Source organism: Pleuronectes platessa, chromosome 21, assembly GCF_947347685.1.
Source record: "Pleuronectes platessa chromosome 21, fPlePla1.1, whole genome shotgun sequence".
NCBI lineage: Eukaryota > Metazoa > Chordata > Actinopteri > Pleuronectiformes > Pleuronectidae > Pleuronectes > Pleuronectes platessa.
Window position 1 is genome coordinate 12,448,781 of NC_070646.1, and position 11,493 is coordinate 12,460,273.

The 11,493-nt window shown below is 44.0% G+C and overlaps 1 protein-coding gene across 1 annotated transcript; it reads right to left on the reverse strand.

The window, feature by feature from the left end:
• Positions 1-31: 31 nt before the first annotated feature.
• Positions 32-5,546, reverse strand: ercc4 (excision repair cross-complementation group 4). Its single transcript, XM_053413713.1, has 10 exons — positions 5,248-5,546; positions 4,715-4,895; positions 3,746-3,941; positions 3,443-3,650; positions 3,122-3,302; positions 2,881-3,012; positions 2,681-2,785; positions 1,639-2,299; positions 1,435-1,547; positions 32-1,104 (listed from the first exon to the last, which is right to left on the reverse strand). Exons 1-10 carry the CDS (start codon positions 5,422-5,424, stop codon positions 365-367), a joined length of 2,694 nt encoding a protein of 897 aa, XP_053269688.1. The 5' UTR covers positions 5,425-5,546; the 3' UTR covers positions 32-364.
• Between the last annotated feature and the right edge of the window lie 5,947 nt (positions 5,547-11,493).

Consider the following 11,493-nt stretch of genomic DNA (forward strand, 5'->3'; position numbering starts at 1 on the left):
ATGATAGAAAGTACTACACAAGATAAGAGAGAACTTTTAAATTACATTTTATTACGATTTTAGAGAAATCAAACTTGCGAATTAAAAATGTAAACAAAGAGTCTTTTTTTTTTTATTAGGTTATAAATAATCTAAAAATTCATTAAGATTTTATTTATCCAAAATACGAATTTTTCCACAGCTTTTTAAGAATATGATAAAAGTTCCATATCTTGCATATATCTAGATTGTTTTCCTAAATACAAAGAGAGAGAAACCTGCATTACTTTGATTCATTCTGCACATTAATATAATATGCTGAAATTTAACTTCCATCCAGCTTTACAAAGCAAATATAATCCTGGTGTTAAGAAACATATTATTCCTATGTCTTTTTTTTCCTCTGCACTGGAGCAGGAACATCAGCAACATTATGCAGAAACTCGTACAGTATCTTAGCGTTGTTTGCATTTCCCAGTATTTCTGCGAGCTTGTCCTTGCTGAGTTTTGCTAAATCTGCCAGGCTGTCGGCATTTCTTATCAGGGCCCTATAGTTTTTTATATTGACCCCAGGCATTTTCAACAGGAAGTCATAAGGTCCTGGGTTGTAGAGCCCTGCTGATTCAGCCACCGTGTCCGACTCGGCTGTGACTGCCTGAGCTGCTGCAGCATCGGGTTCCAGGCGGCCTTGCTTCAGCTCCAGGAAGAGGTCAGCTGTGACATGTGGGGAGGGACACCAGAGTATTCGCAGGCGGGGGAAATGCAAAGTGAGCAAGGTGAGTTTTGAGGAGACGTCATTAGATGAGATCTCATGCCGGAAATCTGATCGAGCCATTAAGGAAAACGGTTTAGCCGGGTCAAACTCAATGAGCAGCACTGGCTTTTTGTAATAACGGGTCATGGAGAGACATTGGGTGTAGAGACGGCCGCTCTGCAAAGAGCCAATCAGATCACTGATGCTCTTGCGCTCCACGCATGTGTCCGGGGTCAGGATGTAGTCACCGACTTCTAGAGTGACGGGCTCGATGTCCAGTCCACGGCGGTGCAGCAAGGAAGGGAGTTCACTGCGGAACTCACGCATGTCCACAATGACTCGTGAGGGCTCCTTGGGCTGCTCCTGGCCTCCTGGTCATTGGAAACGGAAGTGGAAAAATAAGACACTTATTCAAAGATAATCAAAAAATAGGAGGTCAAGAGGCGTTGGGTACTGAGCATGATGAGGCGGCTGCAGCACCACCTACTGGTGAGAGACTGCAACTGCTAGGCAAAAAAAGTTCATCAATTTTTAAGATTTTAAAAGGAAGTAATACTGGCTTAGATATGTCTTAAAAACGATATCCGATTTATTGAAAGGCCTATTATATATATATATATATAAACACTTTGTCTAAGCATCGTGAACTCTGAGTGACTTACAGCCTCCCTGAGAAATGTAGCAAACTGAAAGAGTCATACCTGCTTTGCGGGTGTTAGTGGTGGCGTTCGCAGGCTCTAAATTTCTAGCAAGATCGAGGTTGGTGTTTTCTCGTCCCTCCCTCTCCTCTGGTATAACCATGGTAGCTTTTTCCCTGCAAAATTACACACATAAGCACCAATGATGACCTCCTGTGGAGAAACCTAAATTAAACGAAAAATACAAAGGGAAGAAACTGTTCTGACCTGATGAGGTGTTCAAATGCTTTCTTTTCCCTGGACAGGGCTGTGAGGTACTTCTGTTCTTCTGTCGACCCTCCGTAGATGAGGAAATACACCCTGAGTGCTTTTCCAGGCCGAGTGGCTTTGTAGATCTCAAGTTGTCGCACAAAACTCACTTCAGCGTCGTACAGGACCACAAAACTGGGCTCCACCTCGTGCAGCACCCGCGTCAAGCTGTGAGGGTCAGTGAGGCCTTTGAGTGGGTGGATGACAGTCAGCGGCTCCTTCAGGACACCATAGTAAGCGTCAGATGACAAATCCAGCTTCAGCTGCCCTTCCTCGCCTTCTTCGTCGTCCGTCAATTCCTCCTCGTCTCCACTGCTGCCCATCGCTGCTGCCTCCGCCGTCTCCCCCTTCCCGACCATCTGGGTCAGGGTCAGAGATGGTCGGCTTTTACTCTTCGTGGACTTTGTGTTTTTTCTCTGAGCAGGCTCTTTCCCCTTGGTTCCTCTCTTGGGCCAGCCATTGCCCTTTTTGTGAGAGTCGAGCACCAGGGCAGCGGCAGGGTCCCGTTTACCGATTGTGCGAGCATACAGTCTGTTGAGCAGCCCCTCAGAGCCGTGCCTGATGTACTGCTGCAGCTGCGCACAAGTCCGGTCATCACTGGCACAGATCAAGACCCGACCTGTAGGCAACATGTTGGGCAGTTAGACAGATATATTGTACAAGACAAATGTCAACAGACCCTTTAAATGGTGGATATTTGGACTTGTTAAACATATGTTACTAGGATTCAACTATATCTGAATAGACATTTTCTAACATTGAAATTTTAATAGCACCGATTTTCTATCAATTAATTGACAGGCCTGAATGCATCACATTCCTAAATGAAAGGAATCAGACAAAATGTTTCTGTTGCTTGTTGCAGTTGCAGCTTCCAAGTAACCTGGACTAGTATTTACTTATTAAGATATTACATTAATGGTATACTTAACATAAATTTAGATTACGCAGTTATATAAATTATCATGTCATTAATAGTAGTAGTAAGTAGAACTCTAACCTGGTTCATGTTCAGAGCTCTTGTTCTCTCTCTCAATCTCCTGCAGCACCTCAGTTAGAGCCTCCCACTTTGGGCTCTTCTCCAGCACCAGGACTCTTTTAGAATCTGAAAACACACGCACACACAAACAAAAGGTGTTAACTCAACAGATATTTAGTCTGAGGAGAACATTGTCAGACATCTGTTCACACGTCTGTCACCTGAAGTCGAGGATAACTTCTGTTTCTCAGCCTCTGCCCCGACTTTGAGTTTCTTCTTGCTCTCACTCATGCGGTACACACGTACCCTGGCATTCATGAACATGGAAGTGCTCGAGTCCAGGAACAGCCAGCCTGATACAACAATAAAGTCATAGAATCAAACAAGGATAAACGATGCTTGATGCTTTTTTACACTTAAACTAAATACTCCGAGGAGCTCCTGGTAAATAGTTTAGTTTACCTGAATTGGAGCCAAAGATCTTTTGGCTGGAGCGGAGCGACTCAAGCAGATTGAGGAAGGTGACACAGTCGTACTGTGTGAGGTAGAGCAGGAGAACCCTCAACACCTTCAGGTCTTGGACCAGGGCCTTGGTCTTGGCTCCCAGTTGGTGCCACAGGGGGTCCAGGTAATGACGGATGGTCTGGGATGCGTAAGAGAAAGTCAAACGATTAAGTTCAACCACTTGTGTATCTTTTTATTAAATTCACTATATATCGCCTGGAGGCTAACTTGGTGGCAAGACAGATTAATATGTCACATTTCAGTGACAGAGTAACAGACCTTTTCAAAACCATTTCCAAGCGTGTTCTCCAGTGAGAGGTCCTCAGCCTCCAGTGTAGGGTTGTAGCGTTTCAGCTCCTTCAGACAGGCGCTCATAATGTCCAGGATGGAGCTCTGAATGGCCCTCATAGCTGGCGTCAGCGACACATGGAGCTCCACCACCTCTGGTTTATGCCTGTCCAGTGCTGTGTTTACTGATGCCTGGAACCTGTTGAATAATGCAGGTAAATAGAGCAACGGTAAAGAAAGATGGCGGGGACAACTCCCCTTCCCTGCTTTGACATTTTAAATGTCACACCATACCTGGGCCACAGATAGAGCTTCTTGACGAAGAGGTTCCTCATCACACGCTCCACCTGGCAGAAGCCTGAGGAGAAGGCTGTGGCCTTATCAGTGAAGGCCTTGATGAATCCCGTCTTGTTCTTCTGTCTGAACAGACGAAGGATGAAGGCCTCCTGACAAGACTCGATGATTTTATGGGCACGGAACACCAGGATGCCTGAAGCGTTATTAGAGTAAGAGAGGAAAATATAACCAGCTGTATCGTGTAACAACAGATACATTGTTGTGACAATATACTGGCACATTTAAATACTGCATATATGAAAGTATTGGCTTATGTGTCTCTCCCTGGAAATAAAAAAATGCCTTGCCACCGTTGTGTGTGTGTGTGAGAGAGACACTCGAGGGGCAGGAGAGGATGAGGGACGTCTCCTATAGTTGAGAATGTGCTGGTTTCTTGGTTAAGTTTCAGAATTTGAAAATGAGTGCAGCTTTTCAGATTCAGATTAGAGGGTTTTCACTCTTTCAAAGACGGTTTGAAACACTGGGTGGCGTTATCAGCTATGATCAACCCATACATTTAAATTTTGTTTTATAAATGTGGTAAAAAAAAGTGATTGTGTTTCTCTACTGGTTATGATTACAGATGATTGATTATTTACTCAGTTGATAATAACTGAATTGAAAGTGTCTAGTGTCACCTAAGGATTCCCACGTGTTCACATTTGGTTAGTTTTTTTGAATAACATATACAGCACTGTTAGCAGTTAAAATCTCAATGGTCCCAACCAGGGCCGAGTGAATCATTAACTTTACTTGTATCAATTATTAATCCTCCATTAAGATTTAAGCAATAACTGACGTACTATGATTTTGTAAAGGGTAAAAAGTAAACAAAGAAATGTGGTTTACTGTAATAAACAAAATCATGTCATTGTAAAAAGATCAACAAGGGGAGTCATTTCAGCCACGATCGCTTGGTCCTCTGACCTGAAATGAGATGAGCAGGGATCCTGTCGGTGAGGAAGTCGACCACCAGGATTCGACTGGTGACAAACAGCACTCCTCCCTCGGTGTAGACGGTGTAACGCTCCGCGCTCTGGACGTCGCTGGTCACCGTCCTGGGCAGGTGGGTCACGCCCTCAACCCGCAGCTGCTCCGTGAAATACTCCTGAGAAGGCAGGACGAGTTTGGAAGGTGTGTTCGTCAAACAGGTGCCGTGGCCAGGGAGCCATCACCGACAGAAACCGGGCCCCCCTTTTATTCCAATGTAACTTTGTGTTATTCATTGCGCTGCATTGAGTTTAAAACAAGAGCTATGCATTTCACTACAATTGATTGTGACCTGATGGTTATGTGTTGTTATCATGCAGTCTGTCACTGAATCACTGGTACTTTATTATCTCCAGTCCTTTGTTATACTGGTTAGTCGCTTCCATCACATAACATTAGCTCCGTTGCTGCCCCCCCATCACCAAGCATTGAGCGGACTAGCAGACTACGCTAACCCGTGCGGGGCTGACCTGCTCGGGAGTGGTCGTGTTGAGCAGGAGGACCAGGCTGTCCTTCTCCGAGTGAACCCGCATGAACTGCAGCAGGATGCGGTCCATCCCCATCCCCTCCGCCGCCACCAGCAGCCCGTCGCAGCCGAACAGACTCAGGAACATCTCGGTCTCGAACTCCAGCAGCGGGCCCGCCATGCTGGAGCCTGTACCGCACCGCAGTCGCACAGCACCGGTGATAGACGTCAGCTGAAGCCGCTGCAGACCATCGCGAGGGAGCTAAACACGGAGCTTCGACTTCTGCTATTCAGTGTTTTGAAATTGCACTTCTGGTCTAGTGGCTAGTAAGTGTTACAATGTAAGACCAACAGCGCCACCCTTTGACCCGGAGTGTTATAGCAGGTAGAAATTACACCATGTTATTTATTAAGGCCTGTGTGAGGTTTTCACATCCGATGCACTTTGATTTTATCAATCTTTATTCACAGTGGATAGATATAGTGATTACCTGCATACCTTTTTATATTCATGTTATATCGCAAAATGAAAATGAGCTCTGTTATTATAGCATCCCCCTCTGTATTTCTCTCAATTATACTAATATATGTCCAATTTTAGTCCTCTTTTGGTAAAATATATACATAGCCTGTTCAAAATATTTTGTATTTTTTGATTAGCACCTTTATTCCTTTTATACATCTTTCCGAATACTTTGCCAAGCAATCATTGTGGGTACTTTTCTCACAAGGGAGACAGTGGGGTTGGGACATGTGCTGCTTGTGAGGTACTGATCATGCTTGTATATAGATTAGCTTGAGAAATAAGTACTTGTTTAAAATGTTACAAGATTACAAGAACCTTCACTGTTCTCCTATAGTAATTTTATCCTCAATTCTATCCTTGAAAATACCATTAATCTGCTGAAAGACCTTAAAACAACTGACAAAATTTAGTTCCATCAAATCTGCACATACAATACAAAATATGAACAGAATAATCATGTTTACAATTTTATTTGAAGACAAGTGACAAAGTATGCAAAAGCAAATTTGATGCTTTAAAAACTGTATGAAACATCATGACTATATTTTTTTATATAGCAGTTTACCAGTAACTTAGTGTAAAGGGCTTTAAACAGTCTTAAACCACAATGTGTGGAAGTCTAAAGCTGCCTGAGACGACAGAGTTTACCTTTTCGTCACTTTGAGGATGGTCATGGTGACGTAGGTGTGGACCACTGGTACGTACAGTTGAATCCTCGTGTGCGTACCTGGGCTCTGCTGTCCTCTGGTGGCTCAAGATGACCACAGCAACGCTTGCAGAAAACAGGAGGCACTAGGGCCATGGGGAAAGGGATAGAATGACTGGGAATGATGTGAGGAGACTCATGGCTTTAAGATGCTTTCAGTTTTGAGTTTGTGAGCATTTCTTCTGGTTGATCTGGATCTTGGTGACTAATTTGTTTTAGTCGACAAGTTCATGTGGGTTAGTGGACAGAAGTCACTCCACCTAAACTGTGTCAGTGGACAACTCCGAGGTCACTAAATACTGAGAAATACTGAATGTCAGTAATAATATCATTAGTTCACATAAATAACTACACGGGTGCTGAGTGGGGAGTGTAAACCTCAGACACATTTAAATTCACTGGATTTTTTCATTTGAATCTGCAACAAGTTTCACACACTCATAAATATCATTTCACTTAACCAACCAGATTATTTTTTATAGTGAAGATCTATGAATGAATGAATCTCACAATGATAAAGAAACTGATAAATTGATGGAATCTGCCCCCTTATCCAGATCCCCACCAAAATCACCTTGGGTCACATTTTTATGGGTTTCCACAAAGTTCCATGGCAATTGTTTGAGTTGTGTTTGTGTTGTCCTGCTAACTGACAAACATATGCAAATGAAAAAAGGTGACAAATTCCCGATAATAAATCGACTTAAAAGCAAAGTACAGATACATACTAAATTTACTTAAGTACATTAATGAAGTAAAAGTACGTTGTTACATCCTACAACTGGAAATAGGTTCCAAAAAGGCCGGAAAGAAACATGGTGCAACACTTACACCTCCTAAATGTCTTTACAGTTCCTTTATTGTCCTTCCTAACAATGCAATCTTACATATCAAATGTCTTCACTGTGTCACAGTTAAACTAAGCACTTAGACAAAAGTGACTTGAGGATTAAAGTGATGCACTGTCATGGAGAAGCCAATAGGGAGCAGCGGAGCACTTTGTTTTGCAAACCCCTGCATCTCATACGTCTTGCCTGTGTTGCACTGTGCATGAGAACATTTGTGTCCATCCCTCCTCCTCTGGAAGTCAATAAGCAGCCTCATGCTGGGATGAGAACGTGAAGCAGGCAGTTGGGATGGAGCGGTAACAGGACACCTTTAGGGCTCACAACAATCTGAAATGGGGAAAGAAAGGCTACACAAAATTGATCCCTCTATTATTACAGGTCGGTGGTACATGAAATTGAATCGCATGATCCATAAATGTGCTTGGAGGAACAAGCATGTCTCCACGGATGGTTGGCCCGTGAAGGATTGCGGCGGGAAAAACAAACATCCATCCGCTCCTCTTTGCGCCGAGCGCCGAGCGGCAGGAGGAAAAGTGCACATTTTGGCAGCTGATGTGCATCCTGGTACCGTGGATGGTGTGGCACAGCTGTAAATGAGAGGAGAACAGCTTGAAATTGATGGCAGGCTGGAGGATGAAACAAGATGAGATACTTAACACTGCCTGCCTGACTGCAGTGTAGGAGGGAAATGAGTGCGAGAGAGAGAGAGAGAGAGAGAGAGAGAGAGAGAGAGAGAGAGAGAGAGAGAGAGAGAGAGAGAGAGGAGAAAAAGAGCTGAAGGCCCGATAACATCCCTCCAGCCCTCATTAGGAAAAGAGAGATGCACCAGGGTTTGTTGTAAATGGAGGGCTAAGCCCTGGAGCCAACCAGGCTCCGAGGGCCAAGCACGGAGCCTCTGGAGGTTAACACGCGCACTCTTTGAAAGGGGCAGCTCAACATTTTGGGGAAATACACTTAGTTTTGTCAGGGGGGTAGCCTGCTTCAGATGACATAACTCTGAAAGTCAACGTCCCATCAATCTCAGTGTTTATAAGATGATAAGAAATGTATTCCCTTTTCTCATCGGGGAGCAGGAACCTCTGAGGCTCCAGGTTTCTATTTGGTGATAAAGAGCTGGTCTATTCACTCCACTGGTTGACTAGTTACACCTCCTTTACACCAATATTAGAGGATATACAGTGTTTTATATAAAACCTGCTAAAAAAGGTGAGTGTCTCCTTTACCATTGCCAGAAGAGGACATCTGTTTTCTGTCTGTGGAAAGCGTATCTCGAAAACCGTTTATCTCATCTGCTTCACACTTGGCATGTTAATTGTTAAGGGGCTAAGGAAGCGCAGTGTTGAATTCCGTGCAATTTTGGATACGCTCAATATTAAGAAAATCAGGCGATCAGCAGCAGTGGCTGGGACTCCACATAAGTGATGTTGATGTTGATCACGCCAACTGATTCTCCAATTCAGGGTTTCGGGTTCTGCGAGTCGAGCTTCACCGAAATTGGAATAAACAGATGAACAGGAGCAGGTCTTTACTCCCACCGGCTCAATTACTGCAGGTTCACTGTTACTGGAATCTGTAACCAGCAGCACCACCGAACAAACCAACAGCCCATTCCAAACACTGCAATTTGTTATGAATAATATCAAATGTACACAGTGCCATATTGTAAGTGTAACGGGCCGAGCACCAAAAAACTCTTTGATTGCACCTGAGGTTAAAGCAGCCAACTCGGGGGGGTCAAATTCTGAAACGCATGACTCACTGAAAAGCCTTTTAGCGCTAAGAGCAGTCACGATGCTAAAAAAGAAAATGGTGCAGGCTGAGCTGAGTTTCAGTCTAAAATAAAAGTCCTCCGGCGGCACGGAGGACGGCTGCTGTCGGCACGACGTGTATATTATCGCAGGCTGTCATGACCCTTGGTACCTCAGCACCGTAGTGGAATGTGACAAAAGATTATGGTGCTCGGTAATGGCCGAGTGACGCCGCTGCATGTTCGCAAATTGAGATTATTACACGAACACCCCCAGCGCACTGAAATATAGATGAGGGAGAGGAGTGTTTTTTGGCACTCGGAGCCGGGGCCAAGCAGCACCAGTCAAGCATCCTCGGTGATGCTTGACTGTAATGACACGCGTGCAAGTCACTTCTCTGTTTACGTAATGGTGGGAGCTGATTACCAGAAGCAAAGAGGCCTATGTTTTTTATCTTCCACGTCGGCAATTTGCATATATTATCACTGACAAAACAATGGACTGGACATTATAACAGGGAGGAAAAATGCTCTCCCTCACGGTCAAACACAGCATGCAAACGAGGCAGAAGAAATTTGATGGAAAAAATGATTTTGAGGCAACATGTATGGCTTTTATACGAGGCATGAACAACGCCGACTGACTGTCACATCCACTTTAGTGAATCGCTGTTACACAGATGCCAATAAAGAGGGGGGGAACGTCGCGTTTGTGAGAAAAGATGAGAAAAGGGAAAAGAGGAGAGAGGGGAGCTGGGGGGAGATGAGAGGGGAGAGGCAAAGACAATAACGGGAAGTGAAGGAGTGAGACACACAGAGACAGATAAACAAATCTTTCTTGCCCGTAATGTTTGGCAAACTAATACAACGGCTGGCTTAGGCAAACGGGCATATTAGATGAATAATTCAAGGGCGGCTGACAGACTGGAGGTTTTAGAGGATGGTGTCAGTAGGTGACAGGGGAGCCATGTTACAGGCGGGAGTGGATGTCAGTGATGCACTAAAGACGTGCGTGTGTGTGTGTATGTGTGCGTGTGTGTGTATGTGTGTGAGAGAGACAATTAAGGAAACATATAAGGCTTGTTAAGTGAGAATATTGGCGAAAAAAGATATTGTGTGATTCAGAATCATCTGCAAACAGAGGAATAGCCACACTGCAGAGGGACTCACATGCAGAGTTTTCAGGAGACATTTGCATATCTCACTCACTCTCATGGCCAATCATTGGAGAACCGCAGTGATTTTTTTCCCACCCGGCATAGTCTGTTGAATCCGTTTGATGTTGCGGACACATGTTTTTTTCTCTGTCTATAAACCAATAAACCCTAAATCCTGACAGAGCCGAGGCCCCGTTATCGAGCGGCACACCTCGAAGCCGTGATGCTGCACTTCCTGGACCACAGACAGAGGAGCGAGGAGGAACAAGAGAGAACCAAACAGGAGAGGCTGAGATCAAGGCAGCTCCAAGGCTGACTTAATCTCTACCAGTGGTGTCCTGGAGTGGCGAACGTCTTGTGTGTCTGTGTGTGTGTGTGTTTGTGTGTGTGTGTGTGTTTGTGTGTGTGTGTGTGTGTGTGTGTGTGTGTGTGTGTGTGTGTGTGTGTGTGTAACCATTTGATATTCTTACCTCTTTAGGAACTTGTACATCATAAACCCACAAAAAAAGTTGTGTAACGGGTAATATACACACAGATACTACATATATGCTACTGTAATTTAAACAGAGCTTAATGTCTCAGACTCGGATGGAATGTAAAAAAGTCTCATTGTCTCATCAAACACATACTAACTACATAAATATTCCTTTTGCAATGTGTTAGGAATATGTTTATATATATTACATTTTTTAAACACAGTGGGAGATTCTTTTCTCAGGTGAGGGGTGGCGCAGCAGTCAGAGGAAGGATGTAACATATTTATTCTGTTGCCGAGGAATCTTCTTCTTTTTTTTTACTCAAATACAGACACTCTAGAGATTATCAGGAGATTATCCGTAGTTACATAAGTATGTCTGAAAGCAGCTTTAAGTTGTACGTGTTTTATTTGACTTGGAGTCTGGTGTCTTCGCACAATTTACAGAATAGCTGAACCCCAAGTCTAACTCAGAATGACCGAAAAGACCCGTGTGGGCAGTGTAGTTCCCAATTAATCTTGTCTCTATCTATATACGAGTGATTCAACAGTGAGAGCCATAAGGAGTCAGCTACAGGAGCTGTTTCAGCAATGCACTGAAAGCAGTTTATTCTTCAATTAACGAGTTAACATGTGAGCAGACCCTTAGTATACGGCTGATTTGTATTCAGATCAGCTAGGCTTAGCAGCTAAGAGAGAAAATGTGAGGTTATACATCGTGTTTTATGTGATTATCGACAATCAAGTGTAGAGCTATGATGTTTGACTCCCAAAGGACATGAAAGACAGGA